The 16878-nt window shown below is 46.1% G+C and overlaps 1 protein-coding gene across 1 annotated transcript; it reads right to left on the bottom strand.

Annotated features, from left to right (window-relative positions):
• Positions 1-5420: 5420 nt before the first annotated feature.
• On the bottom strand, positions 5421-15560 carry LOC124775912 (protein enabled homolog). Its single transcript, XM_047250755.1, has 2 exons — positions 15275-15560; positions 5421-5680 (listed from the first exon to the last, which is right to left on the bottom strand). Exons 1-2 carry the CDS (start codon positions 15558-15560, stop codon positions 5421-5423), a joined length of 546 nt encoding a protein of 181 aa, XP_047106711.1.
• Positions 15561-16878: the final 1318 nt, after the last annotated feature.

Below are 16878 nucleotides of genomic sequence, written 5' to 3'. Positions count from 1 at the left end.
AAAACACACCAGTTACATGCTTACGAGCTTGAAACTTTCCAACTACTGAAGTCTAACGGTCCTTCAGAAAGTTCACTTCCTATCGTTATAGGGTGCTCAGTATACGTGTAAGCTCTCGTTGAACAAGTTCTAAATAAAATGGGAATCAATTTTCGGTTTGGTTACTGCAATGCCACTCATTGATCTGTTCTTCTTCGTTGAAAGTAGACGCACATACAGTGCAGGAGTGTGGCGCCCTTCCAGCTACTACTTCAGTGCCTCATAATGCAATTCCCTAAGCATCATCTGATTTAATTCGACAGCAGTTCATACCTATGTTTTATTTTTATTTACAGTCGACTCTTTTTCGAGATATTATCAATTCCGTTCAAATGATGTTCCAGTGCCTTTGCCAACCGTGGTAGAACTACGTCATCAAAAGTCCGCCCCTGGTTGTTGAGTGGACGCCGGCATGGTAGCTCAGCGTGATCGGTCAGAGGGCTGCTTGCCCTCTATAACAAAAAAAAAAAAACTGAGTAAAGTAAACAACGATCAACTTGAACGGATGTTTTGTGGTGTCCACCCAGACAAAACGCAACGAACTATATCAAAAAAAAGTGGTCAGCGTGACGGAGTGTCAAACCTAACGGCCCGGGATCGATTCCCGGCTGGGTCGGAGATTTTTCTCCGCTCAGGGACTGGGTGTTGTGTTGTCCATATCATCATTTCATCCCCATCGACATGAAGGTCGCCGAAATGGCGTCAACTCGACAGACTTGCACCAGGCGAACGATCTACCCGACGGGAGGCCCTAGCCGCACTGCCTTTCCATTTTTACGTCATTAAAAAACTGCGTAGTTTTAATTTTTTCCCCTAAACATATGCCCTTTCCGAATTTAAGGGATTGGTGCAATATCCAGGTAAGTCACATTTACTTAATTTAGAGTAAAACACAAAACCTTGTCCACAAATTTGAAAAAAATAGATTGATCAGTCTTCTGTTTTCCTAACCTTTATTTAGGCCACCAGCACCACGTAATAGCTTCTTACATAAACAAATATTTATAGTGATATTTATTGAATTTTAAAAGATTATACTTGTCTCTCTCTTGCGCTAAACAACTTCATTTTATGAATATGATGTGAAATGAGTTAACAAGTAACTAAAAAAACAACAACTATTAGCTCTTCACAGGTTACTGAATATTATGAGGAATCTAAGAATTAAAAAAAAATGGATATCCTAATAAAGGCCTGAAGTGGGAAAGGTTAATAAGAAGATTGTTACTCTTCTCCTTCTGATGATCTGGGTGTAGCAGCTTCCGCAACACTTGTCTCACAGATCAGTAATAATAAAATCCCATGTCTAAGGCAAGCACATATTTCTTGGGAAGTTTCATGAGATCTTTATATGTCTCAGAGTTTAATTGAGAGAGGGACTTTATAAAGTCCTTCCTCACGAAAAGCCAACGTAGTTGAGGTTTTCAAAATGATGAAATCGTGAGAGACAAATTGTAGTATTGATGCACTACAGCGAACTACACGGTTGTGTTCAATGGAGTATTCAAAACCCTTGTGCTTTTAAAATATTACAATGGCAAATGACAGATAATATGAAAATACATCGACACTGAATTATTACAAATATATACAGCAAACAGTAAATGTTCCATTAGAATGCGTAGACTTTCACTTATTCAAACCCCATGAACGGAAGTGAAACACAGTTTGTAAGTTGCTGCATTACTTAAGTTCAATAAAATAAGTGAATGTCTTTATTTAAGCACGACTTTCTGTTCACAGAGATATCACTGCATAAGTACCCGCATTATGCTCAGCTCCTTCCACACGGCAGTACCTGACTACTGGTTGGTGTAATTACAAGGCAAATCCCGGACATCTGTGGTTCTTGCCTCAAGCAGCCGATGTCGACAAGCCGATTCCCTATGTTATTCTGAATTGATCCCGCCGACAACTCTCATTTTTGTGTCATATTCTCGAACAATTTGCAAACGATCCCATGGTAACAAAGCCTCATTTTCGGCCAAAAGTGGACAGGTTTGGTGACTGAACCAATTATTTGAATTTCTTTTTAATGCATGTTATAGGCATATATTTGGTTCGAATAGTGACCAGATCAATTATAGAAAATTATTTGCTTCAGTTTATAATAACAGTTTTAATTTTGACTAACGCTGACAAAGTACACTGACGGAAAAAAAATCCCAACGCCAAGAACGAGAAGTGCGAGATAAAGTTGACAGGCGTGTTTCTACACTACCAGTATGGAAATCAGGTTTGCTTCAAATATACGCTGTAGTGGATGTGAGCATTAGATACCTCTGAGACTGGAGGTGGAGAGTTGATGTTAGTCGAAAATTCCTTTAAGTCGACAAAGACACCGTTACCAACATCTCACTGAGTTTGAACGAGGTCGTGTAAATAGGAGCACGAGAAGGTGGATGCTCCTTCCGCGATATTGCAGGAAGACTTGGCGGAATGTAGCCACTGTACATGATTGCTGGCAGCGGTGATCAAGGGGCTACCGAGAGGTAAGACGTCGTGTTCGGCGTATGGCTGTGGCGCATCGCTTTGCGTCTGCACCAGCAAGAAATTCGAGCAGCAGTTGACATCACAGTGACACAACGAAAATTTGAAAATCGGTTACTTCAAGGATAGCTCTGAGCCACGCGCCCTGTAGCGTGCCTTCCACTGACCCCAAACCACCTCCGTTTGCGACTTCAGTGCTCTGAAGCAAAAGCAGTTTTGAGGACTGGGTGGACGTCTGTTGTGTTTTCTGATGAACGCCGGTGCTGCCTCGGTGTCGGTGATGGCCGTGTGTTGCTTAGAAGGAGACCAGATGAGCGCCTCAAGTAATCCGTCTCCGCCCTAGAAACGTTAGATATACATCTGGAGTGACGGTCTTGGGTGCAATTTCATAAGTCAGCAGGAGCACTCTCGCGGTTATCACAACCACTCTGACTGAAAATCTGTACCCCAGTCTGGTGATTCGATCTGTTGTGGTGCCATTCATGAACAGCATTTGAGGGGGTGTTTTCCAGCATGATAACTCTCGACGACATACCCTTGTTGTAACCCATCACACTGAACGGAGTTGTTGCCTTGGCCTGCTCTATCACCATATCGGTCTCCAGTCGGGCTCGTATGGGACTTTATCTGACGACAATCGCAGCGTCATCTATAATTACTGCATCGACGAAGTGCATCATGCATGGCACTCCGCCTAGAAACTGTCATCCGGCTCCAGTACTACACGTTTGCATGCTTGTATTCACCATTCTGTCGGTTACGCCAGTTATTAGTATACCAACCATTTCACATTTCTCGAACGTACATTAACATTTGACTTTGCAGCATTAATCATTTACGTACGTTATCTAGCCAAACATATTTCTGAAATTTCATTACTCTACACTAATTATTCCTTGATGTTGGTATTTTTTTACGCCAGTGTAACTGACACAGCTGCTCGGGAAATGGACATGACGACAGACCCCAATAGGAAGCCCTTATGATGGCACTTGGTACCGAAACCGATAGCCAGGATGCAAATTAAAAAGTGCGTTTTTAGGCTAAAGCAAGTGATTTTTTTTTCTCTCGTTACAGCTTGCTCAGTGCAGATAACACTACTGGCCATTAAAATTGCTACACCACGAAGATGACCTGATACAGACGCGAAATTTAACCGACAGGAAGAAGATGCTGTGATGTGCAAATGATTAGCTTTTCAGAGCATTCACACAAGGTTGGCGCCGGTGGCGACACCTGCAACGTGCTGACATGAGAAAAGTTTCCAACCGATTTCTCATACACAAACAGCAGTTGACCGGCGTTGCCTGGGTGAAACGTTGTTGTGATGCCTCGTGTAACGAGGAGAAATGCGTACCATCACGTTTCCGGCTTTGATAAAGGTAGGATTGCAGCCTATCGCGATTGCGGTTTATCGCATCGCGGCATTGCTGGTCGCGTTGGTCGAGATCCAATGACTGTTAGCAGAATATGGAATCGGTGGGTTCAGGAGGGTAATACGGATCGCCGTGATGGATCCCAACGGCCTTGTATCACTAGCAGTCGAGATGACAGGCATCTTATCCGCATGGCTCTAACGGATCGTGCAGCCACGTCTCGATCCCTGAGTCAACAGATGGGGACGTTTTCAAGACAACAACCATGTGCACGAACAGTTCGACGACGTTTGCAGCAGCATGGACTATCAGGTCGGAGACCATGGCTGCGGTTACCCTTGACGCTACATCACAGACAGGAGCGCCTGCGATGGTGTACTCAACACGAACTTGGGCGCGTGAATGGCAAAACGTCATTTTTTCGCATGAATCCAGGTTCTGTTAACAGCATGATGATGGTCCCATCCGTTTTTGGCGACATCGCGGTGAATGCACATTGGAAGCATATATTCGTCATCGCCATACAGGGGTATCACCCGGCGTGATGCTATGGGGTGGCATTGGTTACACGTCTCGGTCACCTCTTGTTCGCATTGACGGCACTTTGAACTGTGGACGTTACATTTCAGATGTGCTACGACCCGTGGCTCTACCCTTCATTCGATCCCTGCGAAACCCTACATTTCAGCAGGATAATGCACGACCGCATGTTGCAGGTCCTGTACGGGCCTTTCTGGATATAGAAAATGTTCGACTGCTGTCCAGGCCAGCACATTCTCCAGATCTCTCACCAATTGAAAACGTCTGGTCAATGTTAGCCATGCAACTCGCTCGTCACAATACGCCAGTCACTACTCTTGATGAACTGTGGTATCGTGTTGAAGCCGCATGGGCAGCTGTACCTGTACACGCCATCCAAGCTCTGTTTGACTCAATGCCCAGGCGTACCAAGGCCGTTATTACGGCCAGAGGTGGTTGTTCTGGGTACTGATTTCTCAGGATCTATGCACCCAAATTGCGTGAAAATGTAATCACATGTCGGTTCTGGTATAATATATTTGTCCAATGAATACCCGTTTATCATCTGCATTTCTTCATGGTGTAGCAATTTTAATGGCCAGTAGTGTATATGTCAGTCACAAGACTCATACCCTAAAACAAATCATTTGGTAACAATACAGGTAGACGGTACACAGTATTACGATCTCGTCTGTCGTCTTTTCATTGCCGGATGTTCACGCATTCAGAAGTAGACCTGCAATTACTATTCGGACTGCCGCTATTCAACAGTTCGTCAGAGATCCGACGGCAAAGAGAATTTCCGGTAAAGGAGGATTTAAAGATTCATACGGCGGACTTTTCTCGCCTCGCCGGCGGCGGAGGGTGGAGCCATTAAAACGGAATGGAGCCGAGACGGGACAGGCGGTATTTGGCAGAGGGGGGCCCCCGGCCGCGTAGGGGAACGTCCGGCTGACGAGCGGCGGGCTCCGAGATCATCGTCGGCGGGCTGCTGTATTATTCAGGCCGGCTGGCGGCGTGCCGGAGACGATTAGCTGCCGACTCAGCTCGCGCGGCGCTCCATAATGCACGCGGCCAGGCGCGGCTGGCCGCAGTTTGGCGTAAATAACGCAACAGCCCGCTGCGGGCGGGCGGCCCGCCAAGCGCCCGACCACAGCCGGCGGGCCGGCAGACCGCCGCCTCCGGGGCCGCTCTGTCTGCTGTCTGCTGTCTGCTGTCCGACAGGGCGGCCACCTCAGCCACTGCTGTCGGCGACGCTAACGAGGGGAAGCATACTCCCAGCAGGCTGCTCGTATTTCTCACGATTCTACCAAGGTGTAGGGAAGCTAGCAAGCAGAGCTCCGCCGTTATGGCCACATACGTGCAATCCACCGCCGCGTCATCTTCAGCCACTCGTCTGAAAACAGTGTACGATACTCCTCGGCCGTCAGGTCGCCTTGTACGAGCTCTGCTGGACCCATGGAGCCAGCTTTTCTCCATCCTGCAGTATAGGTTCTAAGGTGGCATGGTCTCCTCACCTTCATTTCTTACATATTCCGCCCCCACAACCGTATTCTGCACATCAAGACGCTTCATTCGAACCCAAACTCGATAAGGTACAGTAAATTTTGTATGAATTCATGTAATCGATATACAGATCTAGTAAGAAAATCGCAAGTGTGCACCGAGTTTCGAAAAGTCGAGGCTGGCGTACACAACATGACGGTCACAGGAATTTTCGTTCTAAAGAGGAAACCAGCCCACTGGGAAGACCGTCCCTTCAGAGGGCTGGGTCAACAACATACCCACTTTGGCTGAAGCGACCGCCCAGAGAGAAGACAGCTTTTGCCGGAGCGAAGAGATAACGACCCCCGTGTTCGACTTAAAAGCAAATTCCGCTACATTGTGTGGGAGAGCCCAGAAGACGCATTTTTTCACAGACAGTCTGCGTAGTTACGGAGTTCTCACAGGAGAACAGTATACGCCTAACGGAGATGCTACAGATTTCCGCATTGACCGACTTAAACGAAACGTCATTCTCCCATTTAAAAGAGCAATGCTGATTGGCAGAATATTTCTGATACAAACAGTCAGAGGAGTGAGGAAAGGCAGCGAATGATGTACCCTTACAACTTTTCCAGAAAAAGCGGCCGTTCCGTTGTCGCTCTTGGAGCGGAACACTTAACAAGAGCGAGTGCGCTCGTACGTGTACGCAAAGAGCGAGGAACAAAGTCTCTCATCAGTACTTCACTGGGAGAGCACCTCTGTCGTTAGCGAATCGGAGTGACCCTCTATATTGAATCGCTCGCGATTAAGCATTGTTAACTGTGTTGGCCACCACACTTATTGTGCTATGTGAACACGGCCAGAGTACTGCAAGCGAATATTGAGTGGCCTTGGGGTGGACTGGTTACCCAACTGGTGTACCACGCCAATAGTCAGACTAGGGGCGGATAGGAGTCCTTGGCTTCATCAAGGCGTAGGGAGAGTTTGATTGGCGAAGGTCAATCCAGATAGAATAGAGATAGTTGTGTCAGCAGCGAGCGACGCTGGCAGCAGTCGTCGCAGCTCACGGTATTTTGGGCTACAGGGTATGCGAATCCCATCTGTCCTCCACTAAATTTCTCACACAACAGCCTTAACTGTACCTAGAAAAGTTATTCAAGTTGTGTAGGCGCAGCTCCCAGCCATTCTGCCGAGTAAATAACATTCTTAAAGAAAAGGAGAAAAGAACCTTTCAATACTTTGTAAAATAATAGCATTCCTATCCATAAGAGGCACTCTACTGTTTCCAAAAGAACCCGGAAATTTATTAATTTTTATAAGAAAAAGTTTCACTTGATTTCTCAGAATTTTTTTTTTTTTTGCAATAAATAATATTTTTCGTCCGTTTAATGTTTTTCTTAAACTAACTAGCAAGACTCCTGTACCCAAGTATCCCACTAGTTATGTAAGAATATAGAATATTTTTGTGTCTTTTCCTTACAGCGGACGACTCCAGAAGATATTTGTTGCTGAATTATTATAATATTTATTTATTTTTTTTATTTTATTTTATTTATTTATTTATTTATTTTTTTTTTTTTTTTGCAGTTCTTGTTGGTACATTAGGAGCGTCTGTCTGACTTCTGTAGTAGTGTGAGGCGGAAACTGTTTCCTGCAGGAGCCAAAGGGTACTTGTTGGATCAATCCATTGCGCAACTTGACAAAATAAAACCCACACACTCACAAGGTACCAAGGAACTATACCCCTAGTATTGTACAGATTCGCGCCCTCCCATCGGCATGATGAGGAAGGTCTCCGGATTCATCTGACCATGCATCACTCTGTCACTGCACCAACGTCCAGTGCCGATGGTCATGTGCTCATTTCAGTCGCAGTTGCCGATGTCGGGGCACGCGGTAGAGGCATCATGGCTCATTTTTTCTGCAAGAGACTTCCAGCGATTTGCAAAGGAGACCCTACACGATATTAGGAGGTGTTCCATGACTATGTATTCATGCAACCATCGCTAAGCGCTAGCACGTGTCAAACAATACGTGGTCTTTCGTATCCTACAGTAGTTTCATATTTGTCTAAAAACAGCAGAGGTATGAGTTAATCAAGTCGGTTATAGTCTGGCATTAACCAGGCAGTAGTATTGTTTGAGGTGGAGAATTGGTTAGCAGGCTTGCGGACTCTTCGCTTTCGCCTGCTGCCGTAAAGAGAAGCTACTTTCCTGCTTGGTCGTGCCATAAAAAAAAAAAATAAAAAAATAAAAAAAATGGTTCAAATGGCTCTGAGCACAATGCGACTTAACTTCTGTGGTCATCAGTCGCCTAGAACTTAGAACTAATTAAACCTAACTAACCTAACGACATCACACACATCCGTGCCCGAGGCAGGATTCGAACCTGCGACCATAGCGGTCGCTCGGTTCCAGGCTGTAGCGCCTAGAACCGCACGGCCACTCCGGACGGCGGTCGTGTGGAAACCATTAGCGCAGACGCTTGTGATAGTGAATGGTTATGCTGAAAGCCACGTCCTCCGACATTATGGAGAGATGGGTTGCCGTATTTGGTTTTTCAGATTTATTCATGCGACATACTTTGCAGCTCATTTCACGTTAGTTCCTTTGAACGGTTTCACAACTTCTTTGATACACTTGGGAATCAATATTTGTTTTCTACTCATTCATCCTGGCCTGCAAGCAGTCAATCCCATTGGTTTTTCACCCACCAAATACTATTATGGGCATGAATATAGGATTATTTTTTTGCCTTTTTGTAAATGTGTGGTGATTTAGTCATGTGGTCCATTGAATGGCACTTGTGTCCAAAACATGAGACATTATTTCCTGCACATTATATCCCGACAGTGCAAAAAGGCCGCGCGGGGTAGCCGTGCGGTCTGGGGCGTCTAGTCACGGTTCGCGTGGCTCCCGCCGTCGGACGTTCGAGTCCTTCCTCGGGCATGTGCGTGTGTGTGTTGTCCTTAGCGTAAGTTAGTTTAAGTTAGACCGAGTAGTGCTTAAGCCTAGAGACCGATCACCTCAGCAGTTTAATCCGATAGTTATTACCACAAATTTCCAGAATTTCCAAAAAGCTTCAAGACTGCATTAAAAAACAGTGAGAAGTTAAGGTAGGTTTTTAATACTTCAGTTCTGCCCCCCCCCCCCCCAATTGAGTACAATACAGAAAACGGCCATACAACTATGCGAAACAGCCTAAAAAGCAAAAGTCGTCCTTAGGAATATTGCTCAACTCGTGTGTCACATTGGCTTGCATGTCGGCTGCGTCGTCAAAGCGTAGACACGCCGTGTGAATTTCTGCACTTTGTCGTTTCGTAATATGTCCTGTTGTATACGTCAGGTAGTCGTTTCCTCCTCACACTAGGCAGGTTGTGTGGACAGCCGCTCCGGCAAGAAGACGTGCGAAGACGGCTTTCATAAACACCGAGATATTTCCCTGAAGGATCCGGGCTGTTAACCTCCGAGTTACGCGTCGCCTCCACAGCCTCTGAGGGCGCCAACCTCGCCGACAGGCAGCGCGCCTTGGGAAGGGCAGTATTTTGGTGCGTCCGGTCATGTGCTCTCTTAGCGCCACACGAATGTCCATCTCTGCCGACTATTTCGGCCACCGTCGGACCGTGCGCAGTGAGTTTCGCCCTACACCTCAACCCGGCCGTGTCAGCAGTTCAGTCCCAGCTAGAGATGGGTCGAACTCGTTCATTCCCGTGAACTACTTCACTCATTTCACTCTTTGCCGTGAAGCGTTCAAATGAAGTAGTTCATTCATGAAGTACGGAAGCATAGCGAAGTTGCCCAGTTCGCCACTCAGCCGCGGCTACGCTCGCTTCGCCTCGCTTTTACAATACAGCTTCGTAATACTTCATAATTTTACCAACAGATGGCCGAACTATGCAGTAACGTGCACGCAACGCTTCACGCTCTTAACAGCGTCTGACAGAGTTAAATAGAGCATGGTCGAAGGGGACAAAGGAAAGAAACAGAGAAGCCTGTCACATATAAAGAAGGTATTACATTTAATCTTGCTCGACATTTTCTCATGAAGCGCCCAAAAAAGTCCTTATCTGCCAAATGAAACATTATTTGTTGTATTAATGGACTGAAAACTAGGGCTACCAACGAAATGCAGTCCAATTTTATGGACCTTTTAAAATTTAATCCAAAATAGAATGAGTTTGTTTACCACTGCCACAAAGTCTATGTACCTACATTAAGTAATTATTCAGAAGTTTCCCGTAGATTTTATTTTTGTTGAGAATAATAACCCTCCAGCTTCAAAACGTAAACTGTCACCTGTAATCATTGGCACGATTTCAGGTACAATCCCTCTTTCAGTGTTATTAACAAACCTTTTATTTTCATGTTGGCTGTGCGTGCTCACACAGTCAGCCTCTTCGTTTGTATCTTTAATATTCATTTGTCTGCAAGCGCTGCCAACGGTAGGCTACCCGTTGACGCGAAGTTTAACTGCACAAATAGTCACGGGTAATGATGTCAGCACTGCAGGAAGCAACTGACGCTGCTTTCGCCTCGCCCCTAACTTCCCCAACCCCTCGTAAACCTATCGTTCGCCACAAACACCGCGCGATTCGTCGACAGGCAGTAGAGGTATTTTTTTTTACGGACCTTGAGTAGAGGGAGGACTGAAGTGAAGGGAGGATGAGTGACGTAGCGCCGATGTAGAGGGAGAGGGAGAGGGGAAGAGAGAGAGTGAACTAGAAAAAAGTGTGGAGTGTGCTGTCTGTGAAGAGTTTGAAGTACCAGTTCATTGAAATTGAGTGGTTAGTTCACACTTCACTGAAGTGAAGCGTTCATTTGAACGACTCATTCACGAGCTCCCCATCTCTAGTCCCAGCGCTACAATTGGCGGTGCCAGTTGTTTCGTCTCAGCGCGGCGGCCCAGTTCGACCTGGTCTGCACCAGCAGCACGTCAGTCGTCACACACCGGCAGCACCGGCTTAGTAACATCCTCCTCTCCACACTTCCGCCGACCACTCTAGTGTTCGTCGTGTAGGTCCCAGCAGACAATGTCATAGAGACAAACATTACTGAGTTTCATTTTGTCATACTGATACCACCAAGTGTAGAGACGCGGGATAATTTTTTTTTCCAGGAAACAGTTGTCCCCGTTTTACCTTTCAGTCAAGTAATAGAAGGCGTTCACACATCCTTGTTTCAGTGTGGGAGTCGGGACGTGTGTGACAAACTTTGTACACACTTTTATCTTCTTCAAAACATTCTGGAAATTGTCTCAAACACTTGATTTAAAGATGTTACTCCATTGCGATTTGTGGCTTAACAACGTTGACACACTACGAGTATGTCAACGCGTTCACCAGTTAACACCGCCTGCTCAATAAACGGCTCTGAGCACTATGGGACTCAACATCTTAGGTCATAAGTCCCCTAGAACTTAGAACTACTTAAACCTAACTAACCTAAGGACATCACACACAACCATGCCCGAGGCAGGATTCGAACCTGCGACCGTAGCAGTCCCGCGGTTCCGGACTGCAGCGCCAGAACCGCACGGATTCCTGACTCGAAATGGAGGAAAAAAGGTCCTGTGAACATGCGTCCGCTAATGGACGGTATGCGTGCAACGAGAACAAAGGCCGGCCTGTGTGGCCGAGCCGTTCTAGGAGCTTCAGTCTGGAACCGGGCGACCGCTACGGTCGCAGGTTCGAATCCTGCCTCGGGCATGGATGTGTGTGATGTCCTTAGGTTAGTTAGGTTTAAGTAGTTCTAAGTTCTACGGGACTGATGACCTCAGAAGTCCCATAGTGCATAGAGCCATTTGAACCATTTTTTTTTGAGAACAAATCGTTCTGGAACGTAGTACAGAACTGCATCGCTTCCACGTCACAATAGTGTTCAAAATGGCCTCCATAGCATTGCAAATGATAGGGATTGTAGCGATTGTCATGCAGGGTACAAATAATTGTAGTTAGGCTTACACCAAGTTATCTGGTCACTTGCCTGGAGCTTGTACTAGAGTTCGTCTCAATATCCTGTAGAACAACGTTGACACACTACGAGTATGTCAGCGCGTTCACCAGTTAACACCGCCTGCTCAAAAAACGGCTCTGAGCACTATGGGACTCAACATCTTAGGTCATAAGTCCCCTAGAACTTAGAACTACTTAAACCTAACTAACCTAAGGACATCACACACAGCCATGCTCGAGGCAGGATTCGAACCTGCGACCGTAGCAGTCCCGCGGTTCCGGACTGCAGCGCCAGAACCGCACGGCCAGCGCGGCCGGCCCGCCTGCTCACTGACTGGCCGAATGCACATCTGTTATTTGCAGCTGTTATTTCAAGCTGTCGCCGCAGTTACTGCGCTGATGTCGCTTCTACGCCATGCTGGGAGTTGGCCTATCTTCTAGAATGTAATTCAGTTTTTCGCGATGTTTTCGCGCTTATATTCGTTTTTACGGCGCGAAAACATCTCGAAAAACTGAAATACATTCTAGAAGATAGGTTAACTCCCATTAACTCCCAGCAAATAAATAAATAAATTAATAAAATAAAATTGTCATCGACATCGTTTTGTTGCAGATTACAAGCTACCTGTAGTAATTAACACGCAAATGATCCAGAAAATTCATGCACACCAAATATAAAGGTATTTACAAAAAGAAACGATCTGTTGTTTGAACTAAAAATGCACATAATTCTATAATCATTTAACAAAAATGTTCACATTGCAGAAGAAATAAAAGAGAAAATCCACTGATGATGGCACAGTGTTGCCGAAACATGTTTGGGTACTGAGAAAAACGGTGTTTTGCATAGCTGCAGGGCCTCACATCCAACAATTTCATATGACACTGTTCATTGTGATCCGTCCATTGGATGGGAGTGTTAAGCTCGGCGGCCCTCTGGGTGTTAGTCGATAAAAGTAGGCTATGTGCTGCCTCTGGGCTTCCCCCTCTCCCTTCTCTCATCATCATCCAACACAAACACAGAGCCTGATCAAAAGTATCCAGACGGTTATTACCGGGAATTAATATGGGGTGTGTCCACTCTTCGCCTTTATGACATCTTGAACACTGCTACGAACACTTTCAACGATGTGTAAGTCACTGTGAAGAAATGACAGCCCGTTCTTCCTCAAGAGCTGAAGCCAGAGAAGGTAGTGAGATTGAACGCTCTGGACCGAAGTCAACTTCCTGATTCTTCCCAAAGGTTTTCCGTTGGGCTCAGATCGGACCTCTGCGCAGGCCAGTCCATTTCAAGAATCTTTTTGTCCACAAACCGTTGCCTCGCAGAAGCTGGTTCATGACGGGGTGGATTGTCATACTGGCACAGTCATATTCTTCTAACTGTTCTTCTGCTGTACACGGAACACAGTGCCGCAAAATGTGTTCATTTTCCTCCAAAGGTTGCGTTTTCGTAAATGCAATAGCCACGAAAAATAATGCCATACCGTAACACCACCTTCTCCCTACTTCACTGTGGGTGCTACACTTGAAGGCAAGCGTAGCTCTTTGCACCAACTCAAGCGTTGCTTACCATCGACTACAGAAGTGTGGGTTTTTGCCCCTAACTCCCCATGTACAGTCATTGTGCTACCTGGACTGCTGAAAGCACTGCGGAACTCGCGATTGATTCCTTCCGCTGAACTCATGCGATTCGTTTCCAACTTCCGCAATGCTGGACGGTACCCGTCCGTCAGTATGTGAGATCCGTCTCGTTTTGGTTTAGCTGTGGTTATTTCTTTGCGTTTCCATTCCACAGTCGCATCACCAACAGTCGATTTAGTCAGCTTCAGAAGGGTTGAAATATCTGATGGATCTGTTGCTCAGGTGACATCCAGTGACTGACATTCTGTCGCACTGACCACTCAGCTACCGGGGGGCGGACACGTCTCTAATGAAAAGCAGGAAAACTTTCGATTGTACTGGCGCTTGTGCATCGCTATGATTTCCGCTCGGTGGTCTTAACGGTCTTTTCACCTCAGTGGACGAAAAATTAGTCCTGAGCAATGCATTGGTGAGATGTTTTAATCCCGCGTCAAGGAGCTCTGGTTCGCAGGTGTTACTGGCTCTATCCGCGAACGTCTTATGATGCCACGCCTTTTTTGTCGGTGGTGGTTCGAATTCCGGTATCGATTACGGTCTGTGTGCGTTAGTTTTCGGTAAACTGAGTTGGTTAAGCTACCATCTTATTTCTTGAAAACTAGTACGTCAAGAATATTTTATCTTCCGCCTGCCTCCTCATCCATGATAAACCGAATCTTCAAGCATCTCAACGGAATTAGTCAGAAGCATAGGGAAAAATCTTGATAAAACGAAACATCGGGGTAATCTACAAACCCACTCAGAGACGATAATTGGCCAAGGATGCTCAGAGAAGTTTATAGGATTCCGTATCGTTGTGGGAAGGTGTACGTGGGTACAACGAAAAGAACGGACGAGAAACGACTAGAAGAACACAAGGGTAACTGCAGAAAAGGGAGATTGACAGATCAGCTATTGCGGAACATGCTTTGCAGCCAGGAGACGACCATATTCATTTTGATAGGATGTAAGTACTGACAGCCACAAGCGGATACCATGAAAGGCTATACAGAGAGGCCACAGAGATTGTAAAACACCCAGAAATTTCAGTAGGAAGGAGGGGGCCGTGAAAGTGAATGATGTATTGACACCGGTGCGGAAGAAGATGTGTACCAGTCTTGCACCATGGGTTGACAGCAACAGCTGACGACGCAGTCGACAACGGCCATTTGCACTCGGGTATTCAGAACGTTTGATGTCACCCCACTGCACGGAAGCACACATAAACGGAATTTTGCTGCAGGGTGCAGGGTGCGCAGGGTGTGAATCAGACACTCAAAGAAGTTACGATCCCCTTTGAAAATGTCCTCCGCATATGAGGACTAAACATTCGATCACGGCATAACAAAAAAAATGGCTCTGAGCACTATGGGACTTAACATCTATGGTCATCAGTCCCCTAGAACTTAGAACTACTTAAACCTAACTACATCACACAACACCCAGTCATCACGAGGCAGAGAATATCCCTGACCCCGCCGGGAATCGAACCCGGGAACCCGGGCGCGGGAAGCGAGAACGCTACCGCACGATCACGAGCTGCGGACACACGGCGTAACAGCCAGGAATACTTTATTAACTGTGACATGTCGGACTGTGAAAGTTTACAGTGTACAATTTCCAGGACATTCTCGCAGCCGAGGCTTCCATGTCATAGGCTCTCGAAGGTTTTGACTTTCCAGTAAGTGTCCAGGACAAGTGAGACGCAGCCCGCTGGCGCGAGACGCGCTAACAAGACGCCAGCTGCAGCACAAAAGAGCAGCCCGGCGCTGCAGCGCGGCGTCGCGTCGCCTCCAGCCGGGTGGCGGTGGCGGCGGCGGCGGTAGGAGCGCTGCAGCGCGGCGGGGGCGGCGGGGCGGCGAGGGCGGCGGGGGCGGCGCCATCGATCCGGTGGCTGCGGGGGCGACGTCTCCGTCCCTGGCGACGCCCTTAGCGCTTGTCGTGTTCGTTTTCCTCCCCCCACCCCCTCCTCTCACTCTCTTGCTCTCTCTCTCTCGCTCTCCTAGCTCCCGGGGATGCGATAGGCTGAGATCTCGGTACCAGAAGCCGAGGAACGAGCCCTTCAGCGGTGCTGGCAAAAACATATTCCTGTTGTAACTTAAGACTAGGTACACTTAGGTGTGTACAGTAAATTGCAATCACAATAGTGCTGTTAAAAGCCGTCACGCCTTGGTGATAAAAAGGGAGAGTCACGTGTCTTGAAAGCTCTTGACCTAGGGACCATTTGTATACACAACAGAAGGATCGTCTTTGTGTCACTATCCTGCAGAACAGTGTCAAAATATGAATATTACGTACTTCCTCCTGCTTAGGCAAGTAGAGCAAATCGGTTGGTTCTTCTATCATTTGTTCTACTGTTGGCTTAATGGAACATATGGTGGCACCATTAGTTCATGGACGATTGTCCAGAAAACCCGACAAAATGAGTTTTTTCACTACATTTTCGTCGTCACCAGCGGACCAAAAACAGCGTAGAAATTTAAAACAGCTATGCACAGCAGATTCCTGAAACTTCTGCGACATATTTCTTAGACCTCGTTCTGGAACGACCTTCAAAATTTTCTTGATATATTTATCCTTTTCCAAGATACAGAGGTTCAAAGTTGCACTACTTCATGTAAAATCCAGTATGAGGCGAAATCCAAACAATAGATAACTGCAGCAGTTTGCTGCAATTTTAAATGTATATTCTCTAGTTATTTATCTAAAAAGCTATCTCCCCGTTTCCAAAAATCTTTACCCGTTATCGAGAAACACCCAAAAAACACGTTCTTTTTGGGTACCAGAACCCATCCGTCGATTCCGAAGTAGCTATGCACAGCAAATACCTGTAATTTTTAGGATATATTCCTAAGATCCCGATCTCGAAAAACTTGAAAATTTCATTCATATCTTAATCCGTATCCGAGACACAGAGTTTCAAAGGTACCCTACTTCCACACGTAAAATACACACGTAAAATTCGGTGCGAGGCGAAAACATAATTTATAAAATGAAGTGGCACCGAGAAATACGCTGTAAAGTGTACCCATTATCATCTGGGAACCCTATGTTATAGCACTGAAGCTCAAGCAAAGTTTTTTTGTACGTAACATCCGATCTCAGGCGTAAAATTATGTTTACCTTATTTCACTTTTACGTGAACAATACATTTATTGTCATATGAGTTCATTTCCTGTTGCAGCAGGGAACCGAAGGGAGTCAGCGGAAAAATGATCCTATTGAAGCACAAAAAATACGAATATTTTCCCATTTATTTATAAGGCTCTGACTGAGAAGTTGGGTACCAGCAGCCTCATTCTGCCTTTCTCAGCACCTTTTAACATTTTCCGAAAAATTCGAGCTTTGGAGAAGAAACTTTCGTTATTTTAGGAGTTGTCTGCTAAAGTGTTACCACATTGG

Source organism: Schistocerca piceifrons, chromosome 2 (assembly GCF_021461385.2).
Source record: "Schistocerca piceifrons isolate TAMUIC-IGC-003096 chromosome 2, iqSchPice1.1, whole genome shotgun sequence".
Taxonomy (NCBI): domain Eukaryota; kingdom Metazoa; phylum Arthropoda; class Insecta; order Orthoptera; family Acrididae; genus Schistocerca; species Schistocerca piceifrons.
Note: the sequence above shows the minus strand (reverse complement) of the source record. Positions and strands in the feature narration are given on the sequence as shown.